This window comes from Tasmannia lanceolata, unplaced genomic scaffold (assembly GCF_043159265.1).
Source record: "Tasmannia lanceolata isolate RefF3 unplaced genomic scaffold, GAP_Taslan_0.1 ptg000006l, whole genome shotgun sequence".
Classification (NCBI taxonomy): Eukaryota; Viridiplantae; Streptophyta; class Magnoliopsida; order Canellales; family Winteraceae; genus Tasmannia; species Tasmannia lanceolata.
This window is the reverse complement of record NW_027518683.1, coordinates 2,322,840-2,347,534: the sequence shown is the minus strand read 5'-3', so window position 1 is coordinate 2,347,534 and position 24,695 is coordinate 2,322,840. Positions and strand designations below refer to the sequence as shown.

Here is a 24,695-nt window from a genome sequence, read left to right as displayed (position 1 = left end):
GGGAAACCAAAAATTAGGGGTTTTGAAAACAAAAATCAGTTTGAAAATCAGTTTTCTGAAAACCCCTAATTTTTAACCCCTAATTTTTTAGTAAACCTATGGTTTAAAGTCCTAAAGGTTGGTTTAAACCCCTAAGTTTTTACTAAATGTATGGTTTAAAGCCCTAAAGGTTGGTTTAAACCCCTAATGTGTTACTAAATCTATGGTTTAAAGCCCTAAAGGTTGGTTTAAACCCCTAATGTTTTACTAAATCTATGGTTTAAAGCCCTAAAGGTTGGTTTAAACCCCTAATTTTGTACTAAATCTTTGGTTTAAACCCCTAAATGTTCGTTTAAACCCCTAATGTTTTACTAAATTTATGGTTTAAAGCCTTAAAGGTTGGTTTAAACCCCTATTTTTTACTAAATGTATGGTTTAAAGCCCTAAAGGTTGGTTTAAACCCCTAATTTTTTACTAAATCTATGGTTTAAAGCCGTAAAGGTTGGTTTAAACCCCTAATTTTGTACTAAATCTATGGTTTAAAGCCCTAAAGGTTGGTTTAAACCCCTAATGTGTTACTAAATCTATGGTTTAAAGCCCTAAATATTGGTTTAAACCCCTAATGTGTTACTAAATCTATGGTTTAAAGTCCTAAAGGTTGGTTTAAACCCCTATTTTTTTACTAAATGTATGGTTTAAAGCCCTAAAGGTTGGTTTAAACCCCTAATTTTTTACTAAATCTATGGTTTAAAGCCGTAAAGGTTGGTTTAAACCCCTAATTTTGTACTAAATCTATGGTTTAAAGCCCTAAAGGTTGGTTTAAACCCCTAATGTGTTACTAAATCTATGGTTTAAAGCCCTAAATATTGGTTTAAACCCCTAATGTGTTACTAAATCTATGGTTTAAAGTCCTAAAGGTTGGTTTAAACCCCTAAGTTTTTACTAAATGTATGGTTTAAAGCCGTAAAGGTTGGTTTAAACCCCTAATTTTTTACTAAATCTATGGTTTAAAGCCGTAAAGGTTGGTTTAAACCCCTAATTTTGTACTAAATCTATGGTTTAAAGCCCTAAAGGTTGGTTTAAACCCCTAATGTGTTACTAAATCTATGGTTTAAAGCCGTAAATGTTGGTTTAAACCCCTAATGTGTTACTAAATCTATGGTTTAAAGTCCTAAAGGTTGGTTTAAACCCCTAAGTTTTTACTAAATGTATGGTTTAAAGCCATAAAGGTTGGTTTAAACCCCTAATTATTTACTAAATCTTTGGTTTAAAGGCCTAAAGGTTTTTTTAAACCCCTAAATGTTCGTTTAAACCCCTAATGTTTTACTAAATTTATGGTTTAAAGCCTTAAAGGTTGGTTTAAACCCCTAAGTTTTTACTAAATGTATGGTTTAAAGCCGTAAAGGTTGGTTTAAACCCCTAATGTGTTACTAAATCTATGGTTTAAAGCCCTAAATGTTGGTTTAAACCCCTAATGTGTTACTAAATCTATGGTTTAAAGTCCTAAAGGTTGGTTTAAACCACTAAGTTTTTACTAAATGTATGGTTTAAAGCCGTAAAGGTTGGTTTAAACCCCTAATTATTTACTAAATCTTTTGTTTAAAGGCCTAAAGGTTGGTTTAAACCCCTAATTTTTTAGTAAATCTATGGTTTAAAGCCCTAAAGGTTGGTTTAAACCCCTAATGTATTACTAAATCTATGGTTTAAAGCCCTAAAGGTTGGTTTAAACCCCTAATGTTTTACTAAATCTATGGTTTAAAGCCCTAAAGGTTGGTTTAAACCCGTAATGTTTTACTAAATCTATGGTTTAAAGCCCTAAAGGTTGGTTTAAACCCCTAATGTTGTACTAAATCTTTGGTTTAAACCCCTAAATGTTGGTTTAAACCCCTAATGTTGTACTAAATCTTTGGTTTAAACCCCTAAATGTTCGTTTAAACCCCTAATATTTTACTAAATTTATTGTTTAAAGTCTTATAGGTTGGTTTAAACCCCTAATTGTTTACTAAATCTATGGTTTAAAGCCCTAAAGGTTGGTTTAAATCCCTAATTTTGTACTAAATCTATGGTTTAAAGCCCTAAAGGTTGGTTTAAACCCCTAATGTGTTACTAAATCTATGGTTTAAAGTCCTAAATGTTGGTTTAAACCCCTAAGTTTTTACTAAATGTATGGTTTAAAGCCCTAAAGGTTGCTTTAAACCCCTAATTATTTACTAAATCTTTGGTTTAAAGGCCTAAAGGTTGGTTTAAACCCCTAAGTTTTTACTAAATGTATGGTTTAAAGCCCTAATGTGTTACTAAATCTATGGTTTAAAGCCCTAAAGGTTGGTTTAAAGCCCTAATGTGTAACTAAATGTATGGTTTAAAGCCCTAAAGGTTGGTTTAAACCCCTAATGTGTTACTAAATCTATGGTTTAAAGCCCTAAAGGTTGGTTTAAACCCCTAATGTGTTACTAAATCTATGGTTTAAAGCCCTAAATGTTGGTTTAAACCCCTAATGTGTTACTAAATCTATGGTTTAAAGTCCTAAAGGTTGGTTTAAACCCCTAATGTATTACTAAATCTATGGTTTAAAGCCCTAAAGGTTGGTTTAAACCCCTAATGTTTTACTAAATCTATGGTTTAAAGCCCTAAAGGTTGGTTTAAACCCCTTAATATTTGAGAAATCAGTTGGTTTAAAGCAGTTGTTAACTTTTTTTCACCACATTCTGTTTCAACAGGTCGAAATCTGATTTAGTGGATTTGATTCCATCTTTTCCCCCTAGTGATCATCTCATCAAACCATGGTAATGCCTCCGTTATTCTTTTAGGCCTTGTATTTTTTAAAATGTTGTATATATCTAATAATGGTTTGTTTTGCAGGCGTCTTATGCTACGTCGAGATGCTGCCCCTCTAAGTTTGACGAATTCTTCAGGTCCCTTGACTTGAGGAAAGCACATACCGATATGCTAGAGCGCGGCCCATTTGGGGCCTTGCTTAATTTGGAAGGTCTGAAATTGCACAAGGCAATTTTGACCGTCCTCGTGCGATGTTGGATACCCAAGTCAAGGGCATTTCAAATAGGTGGCATATTACTCCCCTTTGAGGTAAGGGATTTAGCATTGGCATTGGGCCTAAGCTTGGTAGGAGATAGAATACGAATAGACTGGGATTCGACAGAGGAGGTCGAAGGTTGGAGGTTTTCCGGTGCTTGGGCGAGATTTAGTGAGATTGCAGATGTTATAAGGGCGGAGTCGAGATCGGATGAGATTGCATCCGTCCACGCAACAGTGAGACATTTGTTACTGCTTCTGTGCTGCTGTGTTCTTTTTGCCCGAGCTGACCCTGTGGATCACAGGACAAAATCCTGCCTCTTCCCTTACTTAGGAGCAGAGGCCGTGGGAAGAATTGCTTGGGCATACCCTGTGTACGACTTCCTGGTAGACTCATTGGATTCATATTCGAAAAACGGGAAGACATGATATATCACCGGATGCGCTATTGTGCTACAGGTGAAGAGTACATATATTATATACATGATTACTCTTTTGTAAGTTTGGTTTTTTCTTCTCTAAAGGTTGACTGTCTGTCTTCATTCCAGGTGTGGCTCTTTGAGCATACTACCTTGTGGGCACCTTCAGCACCAGATGCACATCCACGCCTATTAAAGTGGATCACAGGGATCGATACAAGGCGGACTGACCATGCAGCCTTTATCAGACAGATCCGTGATGGGAGGCTAAAGAAGACCCAGGTAAGACCTAGAGCGTCTGTACTCCCCTAGTACTCACTTCTTGTAACCGAGATTAACTATTTGATTTCAGGTTGTGAGGTGCCTACTACCTCTTCCTCGAGAAGAGGGCCTGCTATCTTTCACGGCAGATGAGGCTGATACTGTGATGGGAGAGGTAACGAAAATGACTCTCTTTCTTGCATAGGGTCGTTATATTCAAGTTATCTAAATTTTCTGTATTGTTGATACATTTATAAGAAAGAAGCTTCTGCGACCGCCCCAACAGTTGAGGAATGCCTCCAAGACATTCGGATTTTAGAGGAAGAAACGATAGCGTCTCTGAGTGATATGTTACGTAAGGTACTGAATTTTAAGTCTATATTCAATTACTATATAGTACATTCTCTGAGTGATATGTTAATAATTTTCCATTTCCACTTTTCAGAGGAGCATACCTTTTAAGGGGAGGACAGGGAGAAAAAGACATGTTGATAGGGAAGTGAAGGAAGACCATGTGTCTCATTTTGTTTTTTATTTTTTTTCCCCTAAATCCACCATCCATACTCCCTCCATCCTCGATCCTCTTCTTCCTTACGAAACCCTACATTCCTCTCCTAAACCCTACCCACACCATTTTTCTTGAAACCCTTTCATCTTTCTCTCATTTTTCCATCTTTTAGGTGTCCCTTCCTCTTCTTTTCCCCAATCTCTCCTCTCCATCCTACATGCAACCCGTTTTTCTTCCTTCTCCCCCCTTCTTTCGTCATATTCTTCCATTTAGGGCTTCAAATCCCTCTTTTTCTCTCTTTTCTTTCCTTCTCTTCAAACCCTAATTTTCCAACCATGCCTAGAACGAAAAATCCTAAGTTTGGCCGTTCCTCCGGCGGCCGAGACGATGAAGGACCATCAAGAAAGAGAGCCAAGGCTAAAGCTCCGCTTCGGGAAACTGAGTTTATTTCCGATTCATACTTCTCCTCCGCCCAAGCCAAGAAGACATGGCCAAAACTGGCTAATCGGGGCATCCTCACCGGCCGATTCATTGAGCCCGACGTTCTCCACCATTTCGACCTTCAAGCGCGATTTGATGCCGTTGGGTGGACCCAATTTCTTCATCTCAACGAGCTTGTCTACCCTCGGTTAGTTCGTCTTTTCTATACCAATCTCACTATCACTCCCTCTTACTTCGGAATTGAATCTCGTGTCAAGAACACCCCCATCAAACTCAATATTCATCAACTTGCTGAGATTCTCGCAATTAGTTCCGACGGCTTTGACCATTACTTTTGGCCAAGCAATGGAATCCATTCCCTCCCAGATCTTGATCACGACACTGTGTTTGGCCGAATTACGAAGCACTATCGGCCCAACATGCTTGTGCAAACTTCTCACCTCATACCCGTGGCCAAAATGCTTCATAACTTCATGTTCAACAACTTCACCCCACGCGGTGGCATGACCGATGCCATCCGACCCCTTGAGGCATACATCATATATTGCATCCTTGAGGGTCGCCGGCTTTGTCTACCATACATCATCTTTCGCTTCATGTTCCAGACTCTTTCTCGACATCGCGCCTCATTGCCGTATGGCATGCTCCTTACCTGTGTATTTCGCCACTTCGGTATCACTCTGGAGAGTGAGGCAACCGACACTCCCACCGCTTCTTTTGATGATCGGACCTTCCGGCGCATGGCACTTGCGAATCAAGAAGTTGCCGTTGACCCTGATGAAGAAGTTGCCGTAGACCCTGATGAAGAAGAAGACGAGGACGCTCCGGACACTGAGGCCCCTGCGGCGCCCTATGCCTCTTCGGATTTGTCTCAGGGTTTCGCAGCCATGCAGGAGGCCCTTGAGCGATCTATGACCACACAGTTTGAGCGGCTCACTACCCATGTTGACACAGAGATGTCTACGCGTTTCCAATCGCTCTCGACTCACGTTGACGCCCAGTTCTCTACCCTTTATCAGTACCTCACCGGTGGTCCGTCGAGTAAGCACCCGGGCAATTCCTCTTCTTATCCGCCACCACCTCCTCCAGACCAGTAGATGGATGCAGTTATTTGCTGATGGCTCAATTTTTTTGGTCCGACTCCTTTGCTATATTGTGAGTCTCTTTCTGGATGTTTTGGGCTGTATTAGCTTTATATTTCTACAGCTGCTATATGATGGTTGGATATTTTTGGAGCTTTATATTTCTACAGCTGCTATATGATGGTTGGATATTTTTGGAGCTTTATATAGCTTTATACTTTTTGACAGTGAGTGTGCTTGATCAAGGATACCCATTTTAGGCAGAACAAAACTTGCATTCATAATTGCCCCCATTTGCAAATGGCATGAAAGTAGCATCTAAAATTAAACCTGTGTTGCAAACTTCATTAATCAACCATTTTGTACGTACAAATTGAAGGCTGTACATTATAGGGTATCAAACAGTAAAATTTCTCAAAAATAGACTACACATAATTCTAGGCCATTCCCATATAACTTCATAATCTTCAGATGAATCCAAACTTCTGAATTGCGCAGTGCTTCATTGGTCCTTAGACCAGAAGTTTTCGATAAAGCATTAGATGACGACCCTCCAAACAGTTTCTATCAACGAAATCCAAGTCCCTTCAATTCAAATGATCCGAAAAATAGAACAAAAGAATCCTACTTAAAAGAACGGAGGCGGGCGGGATAGGACGGGCCTGCAATCAAATTTAGTAGAATAGTTTCAAGATGGGGCACGGATTGTATTGAGGATCATAATATAAGAGTAAACAGAAGTTCAAAAATTACATACCAATTTTCCATTGCTGCGGAAGGCCCGATTGTGACCACGTTTGGTTGAGGAGTTACGATGGGCGGATTCTTGCACGATCTCTTATTATGTCCAACTTGACGGCAAATACCGCACTTATGGTGCACTCCTCTTTGCATCCCTCTCTCCGTTCTCACTTTTTTCGGTCGGCCTGGCTGTCGTCTTGATTTTGGCGGCAATACCAACGGCAAAGGATGGGTACACTCCGGCCATTGCGATCGGTCTAACGTGGGATAAATTGCTCCATCGTAAGTCCTTCGATACGTATCGGCATGATACCATTCCCCGCAGTAACTGTATGGGTCTCGTTGGTCCAGTCCCATGGCTGTTATTGCATGGGAGCACGGCATTCCCATCGTTTGAAACAAACGACACGTACATGTTTTCTTTTCTAAGTCCACCTCATCAACGTGGTACTTGGACTTCACCTCATATACGGTCCAACCACACTGGTGCGCCATATAAGCACCTGCTAGAATACATTGTTCGGCCAACCAGTCTTCCGCGTTTGGGGTCAAACGAGTCGTCCACTTCGTACCTGCCTTCTGACGGTACTGAAAGAAGTCAGATAGTTTCCATCTTGTCTGTTCCACAAGTGCTGCAATAGGCAGCTCCCTTGCGCCCTTTAAAAGTGCATTGAAGCTCTCAGCCGCGTTAGTTGTCAGCACGTTATATCTACAACCTTCAAAATAAGAGCTGGCCCAATTTTGTTTAGGAATCTCCGATATCCATTTCTCTGCACTTTTACTCATGGTTTTAATACTCTCCATCGCATCCTTAAAAACACCCTCCCTTAGGGAATATGCAGCATTCATAAAAAGTTTCCGCAGATCTTCACTCTTAAATTTTCCATGGAAGTTGGCACTGAGGTGGTGGATGCAATAGAAATGGTACGACCCTGGGAGAGCTTCCGCTACGGCTCTAGGCAACCCCTTCATCCGGTCAGACCCAATCGTGATGACATCTCGTCCTGCCGAAATGAAATTCTGACGGAACAAATGCAAAAACCATACCCAGCTTTCATACGTCTCGGCCTCGACTACTGCAAGTGCCAGCGGGAATAACCCATTGTTGCCATCTATCGCAGTTGCGGCTAGTAGAGTCCCCATGTACTTCCCCCGCAGATGGGTCCCATCAATTAGGGCGAGGGGCCTAACTGTTCGATTGAACGCACTAATGCTAGGGCCAAATGACCAAAAGAAACGCCCAAATGTATCATCCCCTCTTGGCCGCAGGTCTCGAGTTCGGCACAACTGCACTACTGTGCCAGGATTCCTTCTTACCAACTCATCAGCATATGCAGGCAGGATGCGATATGACGCTTCGGCATTCCCACACATAATTTCCTGTATGATCATCTTTGCCATGTGGGCTTTTCGATAAGACATTGTTATACTCCAGTGGGCCTTGATGTACCGTCTTATCATAGGAGCCCTAACATCTTCTGGGCTTTCGAATAAGGCTAGAGAGCACTCAGCAGCCCACTTTGCTGTGGCCATGGGATGATCGTTCCCTTTCATTGTGCTTGAGCATGTGTGCTGAGGGATAAATGTTTTTACCTTAACATAATATGTATAAGTGGTCCCTGTGATACGCCATGGGCATGTACGATCCTTGCATCTAACGCCGTACTTTGTGGGATTTGTCTCTTGTGGGACAAACACAAACCGATGCCGGATTGCGTACTCTGTGACTTTCTTCTGAAAGACTTTAAGATTTGGGAAGATTGCCCCGACCGTGAAATCCTCAGGTCCCACGATCACATTTACTTCATCACCCCCTACAACCATTTCATCCGCTTCCATCGGCTGCCTTATATTGGTATTTCCCAAAGCATCGCCTACATAATTACTAGGTTCATCCTCCTCCTCATGACCCAATTCATCATCGTGACCGAAGTCCTCTTCATCATAACGGAATTCCTCTTCATCATAACCGAAGTCGTCTTCATCATAACCGAAGTCCTCTTCATCGTCGTCATTACTGCCATCGTTCGGTCGAACCAAATCAATATCATGAATATCACCTCCAAAATCCCTACAGAAGTCCCAATCGTTTATGCCTGGTTGGCTTTTCTCAAAGTCGGTCTCAATCGCGCCGGTCTCATTCAAAGTGGGATCTTCAAAATCCTGATTCAAGTCCACTTCATACCTGCAGATCGGTAGCCAATTAAAGTTAAAGTAATTGATGATCCAATGAAAGGAATGAATATTAATCGCACCCAACGTTCAATACTATAATTTACCGATGTATGGTATGAATACCGCCAAGCGTTCTTTTCTCTTTTCGACCAACGGCCGTTACAATCGGTGATGCAGAAACCACGGGGACAGTACTAATATTCGGCCTCGAAGCCTCTGCAAATGAGGAAGGAATCGTAGGCTCCGGAGAATTGTTCCCTCCGAATCTGAACTCTTTAGTTACATATAGGCTCACAGTGTTAATGACCGTACTATCAAAGAGCATCATTACTAGATCAAGGTCGTTGTCATCTCGAATATCATATAAGATGATATGAGATGAGTCGAAAACATATCGACACTTTATAAATAGAGAAACGTCACTTCTATTGGTCCCAATTTTCCTATGAATTAGATTCTCAAAATCTCTATATTTTGCTCTCCGACCAACAATAAGAGGCAACATCTTGCCGCCCACGTATTCAAATGATAGCACATCCTTTAGAGTGCCGTCGATGTGTAAGACAAAAGAAGCCCTTCGTTCCTCTCTCCTGTAAAGACAAAATTAAACACTTATTAGAAGTTGTTTAATGCAATTTAAATGTGCTAAAAATGGAAATAGAGGAGAATGGAAAGGGAACTACATACCTTTTCATGGAAGGGAGGTTAGTATTGGTGCAATGCAATAGAATGATACTTTGGAGTGAACCAGTCGAATGGTGGTTTATGCCCCTACAAAGGAAGCAATGGAATGGGGTGTAAACAAATAATGTGTGAGGAATTATTGATTTAAACCATTCATATTTGAAAAATGAGGGGTTTTCTCAACTGAGTTCTAAATTATTAGGCGTGTAAACCAATGATATCCCACACATTATTGGTTTAAACAATTGATTGTTCAAACTTTAGGGTTGTAAACCAATAATCTGTGAGAAATTATTGATTTAAACCATTGATATTTGAAAATTTAGAGGTTTTCTCAACTGAGTTATAAAATATTAATGGTTTAAACGAATGATATCTCACACATTATTGGTTTAAACAATTGATTGTTCAAATTTTAGGGTTGTAAACCAACAATCTGTGAGAAATTATTGATTTAAACCATTGATATTTGAAAATTTAGAGGTTTTCTCAACTGTGTTATAAAATATTAGTGGTTTAAACCAATGATATCTCACACATTATTGGTTTAAACAATTGATTGTTCAAACTTTAGGGTTGTAAAGCAATAATCTGTGAGAAATTATTGATTTAAACCATTGATATTTGAAAATTTAGAGGTTTTCTCAACTGTGTTATAAAATATTAGTGGTTTAAACCAATGATATCTCACACATTATTGGTTTAAACAATTGATTGTTCAAATAATCTGTGACAAATTATTTCAAAAATTAGCTGTTTTCTCAACTGAGTTGTAAAATATTAGGTGTTTAAACCAATGATATCTCAACTTTTTACAAACTGTAGGTTTAAACCATTGATTTTGCAGAAATTACGAATTTTCCAATTGATTTTCTACAAAATTGTGGTTTAAACCATGCAGATTATGGGTTTCAAAATATACTTCTGACAAACTATTGCTTTAAACCATCTCTTAAACCATTGATCTTTGAAAAATGAGAAAATATATTAAGGGTTTTTAAAAAACGATTTTTCACAAATATTGATTTAAACCATTTTTTCCAAAACTCTATTGGGTTTTACCTATTGATCTTTGACAAAAGAGAAGGAGAAAGTCACGGTGAGGCCATTTCCGAAAAAAAAAAACCCATCTCAAAAAAATAAACTCACAGTCAGAGGGGTACCAGCCTCTTTTGTGCCGGTGGCGGGGAGAGAGAGGACCGGCGAGAGAGGTAGAGAAGACCGGCGAGAAGACCGCCGGAGAAGACCGCCGGAGAGGGAGAGAGAGGTGGGTGGGTAAAGTGCTTTGCTTTTCTGAAATTGTAATTTTCAACAGCTGAAAGTAATCATCATAGTTCTCAGTTGATTTGATAGGGGAGAGAGAGGGAGAGAGAGAGAGGGAGAGGGAGAGAGAAGAAAAACGTATGTAAGGAAGGGTATTCTCGTCAAAGTCACTCAATATTAGTCATTTTCAAATCTCCCCTCTGGACACGTCATTATCATAATAAAGGCCTTTTTTTTGGTCATTTTCTCATAAAAATATGCATTGAAGATATGAAAACTAGTATTAAAGTCATAAAGCAGGAGAAAACGCAAACCTCAACTCAATGGCTCAAAAGTCCAAGTCATTGGAAAATTGAGTAGTGAAAACGGTAAGGAGGATAGAAGGAGAACGATGGATAGATGAGTTAGGGTTGAGTTTAGTTACTAGCCTTGATGAATTACATTATTCTAAGAAAAATATAGGCCTGCTCGCCGTGGATTTTAAGAATTGATTTTGCATCCAAACTGATTATTGGATTCAAAATCAATTTGCAGAATCCAAATCGATCACAACAGATGGTGTGGGCCCCAACCGATTATTGGCCCAAAATTAAGGCCCTCTTCCTTTCAGATTGGACCATGGGTTTTTAACCTGTTCGTCCCCAGATCTTATTTCCAATATCCCTGTTCGCATTTAGTAAAATTGAAGCCTGGCCATATCTCCCTCTCCTACTAATACACAAGAAAAAGATTGCCAAGACCAACTCCTAGAGAGGGGAGAGAGAATTCTGGATATTCTTCCATTTCTCTCCCTCTCTATGGGAGTAGGGAAATCTTTTTCTTGGGTTCAAGGAGAGGGAGATGTGCAACACTTAAAATCACCGAGCACTTCAAATGCGGATGATGGTATGAAAGTTGCCGTGATTGGGCACACTCAAATGCTGCTAGCATGATCCAAACCATTCACCAAGTAGACCCCACCATGAAGATGTCATGAACCGCAATAAACAGATCCTAACCATTCGATCAATGGCCAACAAACAGATTGTTAGATGAATAGAGTGTTTTCGCCAATCAATTTCTTTTCTAAGTGCCCCAGTCAAATGGTTAGGCATGTTCAATCAGGATGCTAATACCATGTCAAAGGACCCAATCACTGCATCACAAGGGAACTCTTAATACAAGTGAATCTCACAGTATCATTTCCCCATTTTATCCATTGGGTTGGGACGAATGTGAAGTTTAAACATTTCAAATAGTTAATGGTTTTTTTTTTTGTTTTTTTTTTTTTTCTTTTTTCAAATTCCTACCTTGCTTCCTTCTGTCGAAGGAGTTCTATAGATCATTACAATACACTGCAATTCAACCATCTGAATACATGATCCTATATCTTTCAGACAGAGAACAAAATAATCACAACCAGTACCAACTTCTAAAATTACCTAGTACAGCATCTAAAGTCATGTGCAGATGTCTGACCTCTCATCTCAACTGCATATAGCATCTATAAGCAATGGCAACGGACATGCCGGCCGCAACAACAGCAAGGGCGGCATATGTATCTTCGCGTTCCCAGCTCTCTAACCATGTTGGCATAGTGCAGCTTTTGCGTGTGGTAACACCTTTGCTACTGATCATACTTTCATCCTTGCTTTTCTTCCCTGTGATTTTCCCCTCCCCATTAAGGATATGATTCTTTTCTATTTTTTCCTCTGGCAATGGGTTTTGGCAACAATAAGAGTTTCCGCTGCCGTGGCAGCATCCAACGGCATCGGTCTGGATACCATTTTCTGCCACAATCTTGTCAACTGGTTGGTAGGATTCTTTCACAGTTTTCTCCACACCAGTTTCACCATTTTGTTGGAGCCTAAGCTCCTGAGTTTTTTTCTGGGCCTCTTCTGACAAACCCATCTGACCCCTGTGCATAAATAGAAAGTGTTGTCAGATCCTATGAATTTTCACTGGAGAATCCATAATTCGGCTGAGACGTTATGAAAAATGATTCACAACTACTCAAGACAATGAAAAAGGATTCACAATTATATTTGAATCCCACATTTAACAAAAATCCATAGATGGATCTTCTGGTTCAGTCAAAAATAGGATGACAGACATGAATTGTATAGCTTTAAATTGGTTTTATCCCATGGATGGAAAGATGAGGACATGTAATTGCAATTAGCATACTATTATTTGCTTCTCTCCCATTCTGAATCATTGCTAAGAATAAATGTTATGGATCCTACGTTGATTAAAATTTTGATGTGAGATGATTATGCTCAATCTGGGCATTTCAACCTTTTTTTTCCCAAATTTTTTACTACTCTTCAATATTTGTAAGGACTTCCAAAATTAAAAGTAATATGGTTTATAATTCAATCATATCCAGCCCCCTTACAAATTTGCAATCGATTGGTTTCAGAGCATTGAATAGAACCAGTAGAAATGATATGCATGCTTCAAAAAAACACAGAACAAAAACAAAAAAGTAAAGGCAGGCTGCAAAGAGTTACAGACAGACTACACAGTTAGACACAAAGACATGTTAACCACATAATATCCGAAGCGGACCTACCAAATGGGGGCAGAAAAATTACCCAATTTATAGAAATTCCAGTACCTACCATACCTATGCCACCAACAAATGGCACTATGACATGCTAATCGCCGGTGGAAAGGAAAGCCGGAGAAAATTCATCACATGGCAAGGTGAAGTGCCAATTGCATCAAAGTTGAGTTTTGCCCTAGTTGTGATGTCCTCATGTAAAGAATTGATGTGAGATCAGGTCAGGTCAGGGCTTCAAATTTCATTATTACCTATAAAAATGTGTGTGTGTGGGTGGGTGGGTGGCGGGGTGGGTTGGGGGGGGGGGACCACCCACGGACGCCTAACAAAGTTTTGCAATATTGAGACTAAAAAGGAGGAGCTTTGAACAGACCAATCCTAGAAGGTTTCCAAAACTAAAAAACACCAACATGCTTAATGGAACCACCTGGGTACTTGAGGAAAAGAAGGCAGTTACTGTCTTCAACTTGTTTTTGAATGATTCCCAATTTCACTAAAAGAAGACCGAGATGGTCAAGATACAAGAAAAAGATGAGAAAAACAAAGGAGAAAAAAGAAACAAGAACAAGCTAGCAACAAAACATTAGGGTTGAAGAGAATCAAATAGCGCCAACTCCTCCAGGAAGACATCATCTCTTGCTAGAGCAAAGAATCAAGTTACTGTCTGCAACTAGAAGCAAAGACTCAAGTTATAGCGCCAAATTGCAGAAAAAATTGGAAACAAGCTCTGGAAAGCTCAATATTACGTTCGCTCACTCCCTCTATGCTCTCCCCCCTACGCTTTTTGGGCTTCAGGGGGAGAGCTATGAGTACGTTCCCTCACTTCACTAACCTTTGAGAGGATTAGTTCGCTAAAAGGAGAAGCAGGGGTTAAAGAGCTGAAAATGCGCTGTTTGAGGCGTTTCGTTCGGTCCCTAATCGTAGGGACCGAATGAAACTAACCTCTTAGATGTTTAGGTGACATTAGTTCGTTAAAAGAGCGGTCGGCAAAGCCTCCCTTTACGCAAGCAGGGATAGGAGAGGGATTGTTTTCTGACTCCGGAGTGGCCCCTTAGCAGCGGTTGAGTCGTTGCGTTCGGTCCCTCTCTCCAGAGGGCCCTCACTTCACTCGTTCGCATATTACGTAGGTGATCACTGAGCGTGCGTAGCTTGATACCAGGTTGAGAAGGGCCAGTTAAAGAAGTTCTGGGGACTCGAATTCCACCTGTCTTGAGCCATCTCAACCAGGTAGGCTCATGAGTTGACTTGTCCTGAGTCTTGGGCAAGTCTTTCAAGCACACAACCAAGTTCTAGAACTTTGGACAAACTTCTGAAGTGTTCAGCTGAGTCAAGTAAAAAGTGAGTGGCTGGGAAAAACCCAACTCATAGAAAGTTGAGTCTCCAAACACTGTTGGCAAAGAAAAGAGTTTCATGAGGCATGGGGTACAGAATGAAGTTTCACTAACAAGCAAAACAAACCAGTGAGTAATCAATTGCATTTCTGTGTTTTCTTTGAATCATGCCAATCTGAGGCACCTCTTAGTCCTTACAATAGGACATAAAGAAAGAATTACCTCCATTTAAATCTCTGGGTTTGTAGCAAGTTGATTTCCTTTAAAAGATTTTGGAAACCTCTTCCTTTCCCCACATGCAGTATGATCGAGGGATGCATTACTTCGTAGAATGCTCACCCCTCGATGAGAACTGGTGAACCATATACTCATTAGGACAACTCCTTTAAGATACAAGATCCTAAACTTGAACCCATTAAAATTTGAGAGTTGAAATCTCTCTTGGGGATCAACCAGCGGAGATACAAAGATACCCCATTCAACTAAACATTATCTAACCTAAGAATAACTCCAGAAGAGATAGAAGTACCACTTTAAACATCAACATATCAAGCCTCAAAAATAGGTCGATTTGGTCGTGTCATCTAATCAGAGTAGCTTGCTCCTGATGGTCAAATGTGATCTGCAAAGTGCAAACCTTACCCGCTAAGAAAATCAAGCACACGGCATAGATTCCAGATCTCAATTTGAGTACTAAATGTACTGTCCCTATATTTACTGGGTCAAAAATTACAACTGACTTTGAGATACTGCACTGTGTCCCTATTACGGAAAAAAGTATCTATAAACAGATGAATATTTCTTGTTAAAACTTTCTTGCAAAAAAAATATACCTTCAATAAAGAAAAGAAACCGAAAAACGGATCATTAACATTCAAAGATCTGAAGACAAGAACAGTCAATTGGAGAGGAAAACAGTACCTCCACAATCGGTCTACAATTTCTCCTTTCCCAACATGCTGTTCGAGCAAAATAGGGACATCATCCGGGGAAACATAACCGTACCTATGAAAACAAGCACCAAATGACCTAATTAACCATTTATTTTACTTGGAGAAACTTGAAAGAGTACCTTTTTATGGGAAAAAATCCCCCCCAATAGTAAAATCAAGTAATATGAGAAGAAAGCACAAATAAGTCATAGTAATGACATTCATTATTACTCAAAATCAAACGATAGATAGTTTCCAAATTACCAATGACCTGCCACTTCTCCATCGATAATTGGACTAAAAATGATGACATTCCCAGCATATTTGTGGCCCCCAATATGTGAGCAGGGACTAACAGACACTTGACCTTGAAGGCCACGTGCATCTATCTCTTCTTTGAATTTTGTAACCAGAACAGGTCCACAAACACCACATTTCCGATCTCGGCTTCCATGAGAACAAACAAAAACATAAGAACCCTTTAGTATTTCAGGTGTCCCTGGAAGCCATTCAGTGTCCTTCACAAGCACTTCTTCGACAAAAGTGTCAACATCAAAATGTGTCAGTCGCCTGCGCCATTGCACAAATTATGCAATATGTTACACAAATCAGTCGAAAGAAAAATGTTACACAAATCAGTTGAAAGAAAAACAATCTTAAAGAGTTCAATGCAACAACAACAACCAAACTACCAAAGAGTGCACAAATCTTAGCTTGTCATCTGACCTGTATCTAATCATGTCTGGAAAGATCAATACATCTCCATTTGATGTCTCGGTTCCATCATGTCCCTCGCATATGGTTAAACGGGTCTTTCAAAAACGGAAAATGTAATGAGAAGTCAAGCACCGGCCAAGACAGTCTGGACACATTCAGATTATGCAAAACATATGTATGACACTAATTGAGATCTAGTTTTATCCAGGATGGCCAAACTGTATGTCTCCTGAAAATGCCTCACTTTATCTTTGTATTGAGTAACACGGAAGTATCACTACGGGATTCGAAACTTTATTGAATAACTAAAGATTTTCTCGAAATCAACAAAATGAGAAACTATATAAGAAACTGTCAAGATCTGTACAAGAATTCTTCCATTTAGTTAAATAACATTTTTTGCTTAGATAGAACCAACACACTGCAGATATTTGGAATATGAAAGAAAAAACAAGAGAAATCGAACAAAACATTAAATATCATTCATTGAAACCAACCAAAAAAATAATAATAATAATTCATTGAAACCAAGGCCCACCTTCTGTAGTATTCCACAGACAGACAGTTAATAACAATTATCAGATGGCCACAAGCATTTAGGTAGGATAAGCTATACTTTAATTTTATGTATTCATTCATTAGATTGGTTAAGTGGCCACAAGCCTTTGGGCCTCAGTCGTATGTATTATTCCAGTCTGCTGTTGGAACAAAATCAGAGAATCTTAGAACATACAACAATCATCCAAAGGGGCTTGACCCGTCATCGTCAAAATATAGTGGAAAGAAGATCCTTCCAGTGAACGCTCATAATCATTGAGGATCACTCACTCGATGTCATTCAAAGGATGGGAACTAACCCGTGGAGGATAGACAAGTACTTTTACGAGACTCAAAATTCACAAGGTCTTTGAATAGCTAGGTTAACTGGCGAAAGGCATTTGGAATGGTTCACATTTCTCACAAGATAGAGATTTCTAAGTTATATTAAGTCAACTCATTTGAATAAATTCTCCACATTTATTCTGAAATCAGATTGGCACAAAATAATTAGAACACCCATAAGAAAAAAAATAATGCATGATGAAACATCAAAATTATTCGTGCCGGATTTTATTGAAAAAAGGTAGTTATATTTTTTGATAAGTTCATGGTTATCTTGACATAAAAATTATTTTCTAGATTAATAGATTTATTTTCTTGTCCATGCAAACAGAACTAAAGAAAAAAAGAAATAATAAACAGCAAATAGTTGGTCAAACTATTCTTTTGATAACAGAAAATGTGATTAAAATAAGAAAACAAACAAAAGAGATCCAAAATTATTCATTATTGGGCACCAATTATTGGTGGAAAACCAACAAAACGTGAAATATAGTATAGAAAATTCCAAAACACTTCTAAAAAGGGATCCAGTGCTGAAAATAAAGAAGGGGAGACACTTACCGATCGATTTGGCAGTTTTAACGAGATTTTGTGGATTTGTTGGGATATATGTGCTGTTTTTTTTGTTTTTTGCGCATGTGTCACGATAGAGTACCCCGTGCTTTTTACCAGCACGGGATCCCGTTTTCCTAGAAACCCTCATTTCAATATATGGTTCTTACTTCCAAGTTTCAACACAAATTCTAGTAAAAGTAAACTGAAGAAAAAGAGAGGGCAATATGGGACACTCAGAGGATGAAATAATAAACAGCAAAATAGTTGGTCAAATGCAAGAAAATTAGGAGGATCACAGGACATGAGTTATATAATTCTCTCAGTTACGAAATAATAAAAATTAGGAGGATCACAGGATCACAAGAAAATTATGAAATAATAAACAGCAAAAGAAGTGATGGTCTCTGAGTGCTTCGTGAGAATTCACAATAAGGTGGTTTGGCCCCCCTGTTTCAGAAGAAATTTTTTTGATCGAGAATTGCCGGACATCTCTCGATTGCTTCAGCTCATTGAGGGGTGTTATATCAAAAGAAGTGGGGTGGACAAACGGATCTGGATATGGAACTCCTCTGGCCTATTTTCCGTTAAGTCCTTTTATTTTCATTTAATGCCTGTTTGTGGATCATCTAATTTCGCTGTTGTTTGGAGGTTTATGGGTCCCCCATCGGTCGCTTTTTTCAGCTGGGCAGTGTGTAACGGGAGGATTCAGACCATTGATTTTTTAAGAAAACGGGGTATGTGCCTGGTGAATTATTGCTCGCTTTGTATGGAGGATGGGGAATCGATAGATCACCTCTTCATTCACTGCAAAGTATCAAGGGCAATTTGGAATTTGATATTGGTCAAGTTTGGCATATGTTGGGTCTTCCCCAAATCCTTACCTGACATATTTTCGAGTTGGGAGTTTGTGCCTTGGAAGAAAAAAGGTAAGGTGCTCTGGAGGTTATGCTTGATAGCATTGTGGTGGGTCATTTGGAAAGAACGAAACTCGAGAGTCTTCGAACGGCAAAGTCAGTGTATTGGTTATATAACAAACTAATAGCGTTAGTTATTTTTTTGGGTAAAAAGCATCCCTTTGTTTAAATTCGTCTCAGCTTTCGACCTTTGGGAGGGTTGGATCTTTGTGTGCTCTGAAGGGTTGCGAAGAGAGAAGAGAAGTCTGAAATGGGAAGCCCCTTCAGAAGGTTATATTAAATTAAATTTTGATGGGTCCTCTCTTGGGAATCCGGGTCCAGCTGGGATCGGAGGGCTTTGTAGGGATTCCCGAGGGGGAGTTTTGTGGGCTTTTGCAGGTCCCATTGGAATATCTGATTCGTCTGAAGCGGAAGTAAGGGCGGCATATCAGGGGATAAAGCGTTTAAATGTTGATTCTTATGACAGGGCAATTGTGGAAGGAGACTCTTCAAATGTAATCGGTTGGTTTTCGGGGAGAGTGGATCCCCCGTGGAGATTTTTAAGTTTAGTGGAGGAAATTCACGATCTTATTGCAGAATCATCTCTGGTTTGTAAGCATGTTAGGCGCGAAGCAAATGGGGAGGCGGATTCACTCGCTAGATCTGGTGTTCTCAAAGAGGGTTTGGAGTGGTTTGATTTCTTTCCTCCGTGAGATGAGCGTGTTGTCCTTCTGTCTACAGTTCTGTTTTTTGTTTATTTATGTTTTTCTTTGTATCTCTGATGGTCCATCTCGGCCCGTCTTCTTATATATATAATCATTTCAAAAAAAAAAAAATTCTCTCAGTTACATAAATCCTTAAATAACCCTGGACTGATTGACAACTACTGGTGCAATGAGGTGAAACGGAAGGAAGAGAAAGGGGGAGGGTTTCTAGGTTTTGGAAAAGGGAAGGGAAGGATAGGGTGAAAAAGAGAAAAGCAATCTCCAAACGAGAGGAGAAAGGGGGGGAAGGGTTTGATTTGCTCTCCCTACCAAGGATTTTGAAATCTTAGTTGTGAGTTGAAAGTTCAATGCCCGAAAAAGAAAGAAGGGAGAGTTCAATCTCAACCACAGTTCTAAAACTCCCCCGCGTCATCGTGGACTCCCCAGTGTCGACTCCGTTTTCCCTTGGCCGTGTTCCGCATTCTGCCACCGTGTTTCGCGTTTGGCCCTACAAGGTCAATAAAAACTCATTTGACTCTCCCGAGTTATGACCTTGTCAACAGAGTGCTCAGCCGCGTCAATCGATTACTCGACTACATCGTGCCAAGTTGACTAGGATTTTCTTTGACCGCATTTTGACCCACATCCACGTTTTAAAATAGTGATCTCAACTCCTCCTGCCCAATGATGGCCCTTCTCTACCCGCTTGTTTCCTTTATCTTAAAAGTAGAACTGGCAGATGGAAACCTGACTAGTGCGTTATAAATGCAACACTTACCGGCAATTGATTTTCACAAGGGTAGCTGTCCCTAGACACAAAATTCCCCATGACAAATAGGCTCAATAGAAAAAATATTAGATTACACATTAAAAAAGGAATTAATCAAGATAACTTCTAACAATCAAACACACCGATGTCATAAGCCGCAAACTGCTTTAGGCTGTGTTTGGTTGCCCTAAATTTCGGAAGCCGTCGGGATTTTGAAGGAATTTCATATATCATTCCTTGTTTGGTTGCCATTTATAAAACAAAATCCAAGAAGACTCCTTTGCATGTTTCCTAAGTAATTATTGCATGCCCGCTGAGGTGGATTTCTTGTCCCCTACTTATAGCTTTCAAACCCAATTCCTCTAAAAAAGGTGGAATTTTGCTTGAAAAAACTTGGGAATGGTGCTTCTCTCTCTCTCTCTCTCTCTCTCTCTCTCTCTCTCTCTCTCTCTCTCTCTCTCTCTTTCTCTCGTGGTAATGACACCCCCTACTTATTCCCCAACGAGGGGAAGTTTGCTCACTCTTAAGTGGTAGGCAGGTTGACGACAGACTTTAAATGATTAAGAGTTTTCAAACGCCTTAGGATCAACCAATGCAGTTCAACCAGCCTTTGAACACTACTTTATTTATCCTGCCTTTTCCTTCTATTGAAGATCTGCTGGAGCTGCCTCTGAAAGCACGGGATAGAACTAGGAAGTTGCCTTGGAATCGAGATGGAAAGTGGAGGAGGTGCGCAACCAAACACTACTTACCACGATTATCCAACTCTATGTTCGGATGCGTGGCATAGGCTCAAAGTGTAGTGGAATAAGAAGTCAACAGGGAGGAGACAAGCATTGGATTTGTCCGGAATTACCTCAAAGAATAGTAGTAAGTAGTGTTTGGTTGCGCGGCATAGACACGGGGAGTAGGGGAATAAGTAGGGGTGTCATTACCAATATAAAGAGTGGGGAGAGAGAAGAGACCATTCCCAAGATTTTTCAACCAAAATTCTACCCTTTTAGTAGAATTAGGTTTGAAAGGTAGAAGGAGGGGACATGAATGCCACCTCAGTAAACATGCAATAATTACCTAGGAAACATGCCAAAGAGTCTCATGGGAGTTCATCGCAATATTGGCAACTAAAAGAGTAATTACATCTGAAATTCCTTCAAAATTCCGATGGTTGCTGAGAGTTCGTGCAAACAAACACTCCCCAAGGTAATTCCAGGCAAATCCAATGCTTGTCTCCTCCTTGTTGACTTCTTATTCCACTACTCTCCAAGTATATGCTGCACATCCAAACATACCCTTAATGAAGAATGGAGACAAATCATATCTAAGTTCATCAACCAAAAGCCCGGGCAAATCCAATGCTTGTCTCCTCCATGTTGACTTCTTATTCCACTACTTTCCAAGTCTACGCTGCGCATCCAAACATACCCTTAATGAAGAATGGAGACAAATTATCTCTAAGTTCATCACCCAAAAGCTATGTTGACATTTTCAGTTTATTGATCAACTTTAACTGATTTGATAAGAACTAAAACCCTGCAATATGCTTGACAGTGATTATTAATTTGTATGCAGAGCACACATGCTCTTTCTAGAAAATTAGGGAATTGCGACTGCAAATGAATGGAGTTACGTACACACCTAGCAACTAAATACCATCAAACCCCGAGAATCTGTTAAAATATGAAAAAAGTCATCTTAGATGATCAGAAGCATCTACAATACTTAGTCTCAGACACTTTTAATTCCAAACATGAAAAAAACCACAAAAAGATCAACATATCTTCCAAACCCTAACTCCTCATCCTCTGAGTGTCGAACAAACAAATGAATAATTAAAATATCCAAAACCACAAAACGACTTCTTCCCAAAGACAACAAATACCATTTCCTCCCAACATCAAATCCAAACACCATTTCCTCCCAACATCAAATCCAAACACCATTTCCCCCAAACACCAAAACACATCAATCATATCTAGTTATCTTAAACTCAAAAATCAATTCCCTCCAATCCAACCCACATGATCAACAAAATAAAAAAAACCAAACACCATTTCCGCCAATTATCTTTACATTCTCCAAACCCACAAATCTTCTTCCAAGTCCCAAAACCTCCAAAACAATCTTCACAAATGGATGAACAAAGACGGACAAAAAAAAAATCAACATCTTGAAAACCCAAAAACCTAGTCCCTCTAATCATCCCAATAATCTTGGAACCCCAAATCCCAAAACCCCCAAAACAATATTCACAAACGGATGAACAAAGACAGAGAAAAAAAATGGCAACATCTAGAAAACCCAAAACCTAGTCCAACAAATCATAAAAAAGAACAAACAATCACCAAAAATCACGAAACCCTAAATCGCATTGCCCAAAATCCCCACGATAACCAAACTTTACCAATAAAATAATCCATAAATATTAGGTATTACCTGCGTGGGTTCTAGTTCAAAAGTTAAATAACTAAGTTATGACCTAGATTTAGGGCTTCATTGTATACCTTCGGAATTAATTGTTATTTACAGCAAATGAGACACACTAAGTCCTCTATATAAGCCATCAGCTATATGATTTCTAAGTCTTAAAGTTCTTATTCAAATCTCACCCTAAACCCTAAAATCTTATGTTAAAAGAAGAAAAAAGGAAAGAGATCTTACCGTCTTCTTCATCTCTCCTTTCCGAGCCAACAAAGCAGCAGATAAAAGTCTAGGCAATCGATCAAACTCTGCGGCCTCGACGTGCGCAGGCCAAACCTGAGGGTTTTTATAGCAGAGGAACACGTGGCGATCATAGATCTGTACGGTCCCGACGAGAGGGCCCTGCCGGAATTCCGGCCGGAGGAACCCAAACTCTACATCGCTGTTGCTCCCGCTGTCGCCGCCGGCGAGCAATCCATCGTTCTGGAAGCTTCCAGAAGCACTTCCGATCTGAGAATTGGGGTCGAGTAGGAAGCCATCGTTATCTGAGACGAGGATTGGGGAAGAACTAGGGTTTATAAAAGATAGAGGATCGTCTCTACTGCTATTGCTTGCCATTGCAGATTGGATACTGAGAGAGAGAGCGAGAGAGAGAGAGTGTGTGTGTGTGTGTTTTGGTTGTTTTATATTTTCCTAATTTCCGATGCTTTTGGAAGTCTCTCTTTGGTCTCTGCCCTGCCATTTTCATAGTGGGTGCGCTGGACTGAGTAAAGGGCTATTGCCACGTGTTGCGCGCCGTGAGTCGTGAGTCCACTTAACCTCTGTGCTGTTTTCTTTTTCTTTACTTTGTAATTATGGAAGTGCTACTATGACTCGCTTTAGTCGTAATATTTACTGGGTCTCGCAGTCTCCAATCAACAGGCTCGTCTTGATACTTGTAGTAACTCACGCTGTCTTTTATTAATTAACCGAGGAATGATAGATGCAAGGCCCTCTTTATGCCAGGGCGTGAGAAGGGCCCTTGAATAGATCCAGGTCAACCGATTTCAGTTTATCAACCGACTTTTAAAATGACGTGGATCTATTCAGGCCCCTCTCCAACCCTTGCATAAAGAGGATCTTGCATCTATCATTCGTCTATTTAACCACCTGTCAAAAGTTATTACAATTCCCACAAAGCAGTAGAACACAATTAAGGTACATTGAAAATGTAAATGTACAATAAATGATGGGGAGTGATAAATCGACTCATATATCTGAAATCGACCCAATGTGTCTTTATCTCTCCTCTTTCTCTCTAACCCATAGAGAGAAAGAAACATAGGGAGTCAGTTATTAACTGCCCTAAATGGTGCATTGAAAATTTACATGGCTTCTGAGGCTTTTTTTTCTTAAACAATGTGTACATTTATATTTTCAATGCACCCGCCCCGAGCACTCATCAGCAAAACCCATGAAAAAAAGAAGAGACAAAGTGAGATAGTGCAATTATCAAAATCCTAAATACTCATTATATAGTGTCTGTAAGTCTGCCCGGGAGCTCACACGCGCGCGCGCGCACACACACACACACACATATATATATATATATATATATATATATATATGAGAGAACATTTCCTACACACTTGTGTAGGTAAGTTACCTACACACTAGCTTAAAATACAGTGGGGCCCACATTGTTTGGGTGATCCAAACAATTCATTTGAATGGTCTTCACATAGATAGGGTGTCCACAAAAAATCAGATCCATAGGATCATCCCAACCCTACGACTTGTGGAGGTAAAATGGACGTGTATAAACCTTCACAAATTAGTCCATTTTTTGCCAAAAATCAGCTCCAAAAATCAGCTCCATAGGATCATCCTAACCCCTCCATTTTTGTGGAGGACAAAAATGGGCAGATTTGTGGACAAATAATGTCTGTCCATTTTGACTTCCACAAATGGATGGGTTAGGATGATCCTATGGAGCTGATTTTTGGTACACACATCATCTATGTAAGGGCCTTTCAAATGAATGCTTTGGATCATCCTAACAAAGTAGGCCCCAATGTGATTGGGCGCTTAAGCTCACCAACACTTTCCTCATATATATATATGAGAAAACGGTTCCTACATATATGTGTAGATAAGTTATCTACACACTAGCTTAAAATACAGTGGGGGCCACATTATTTGGGTGATCCAAACCATTCATTTTTAAGGCCCTCACATAGATAGGGTGTCCACAAAAAATCAGATCCATAGGATCATCCTAACCATTCGAATTGTGGAGGCAAAAACTGGACTAATTTGTGAAGGTTTAAAGACATCCATTTCTCCACAAATCGTAGGGTTGGGATGATCCTATAGATCTGATTTTT

General features: G+C 39.8%; 2 protein-coding genes across 2 annotated transcripts; one reads left to right on the top strand and one right to left on the bottom strand.

The window, feature by feature from the left end:
* The first annotated feature begins 3,434 nt into the window (after positions 1-3,434).
* Positions 3,435-4,178, top strand: LOC143878113 (uncharacterized). The gene is made up of 3 exons (XM_077380433.1): positions 3,435-3,710; positions 3,781-3,864; positions 3,948-4,178. Exons 1-3 carry the CDS (start codon positions 3,435-3,437, stop codon positions 4,149-4,151), a joined length of 564 nt encoding a protein of 187 aa, XP_077236548.1. The 3' UTR covers positions 4,152-4,178.
* A 7,687-nt stretch (positions 4,179-11,865) lies between these two features.
* Positions 11,866-23,063, bottom strand: LOC143879243 (Sucrase/ferredoxin-like family protein). Its single transcript, XM_077381515.1, has 5 exons — positions 22,570-23,063; positions 16,118-16,203; positions 15,656-15,961; positions 15,381-15,464; positions 11,866-12,480 (listed from the first exon to the last, which is right to left on the bottom strand). Exons 1-5 carry the CDS (start codon positions 22,945-22,947, stop codon positions 12,045-12,047), a joined length of 1,290 nt encoding a protein of 429 aa, XP_077237630.1. The 5' UTR covers positions 22,948-23,063; the 3' UTR covers positions 11,866-12,044.
* Positions 23,064-24,695: the final 1,632 nt, after the last annotated feature.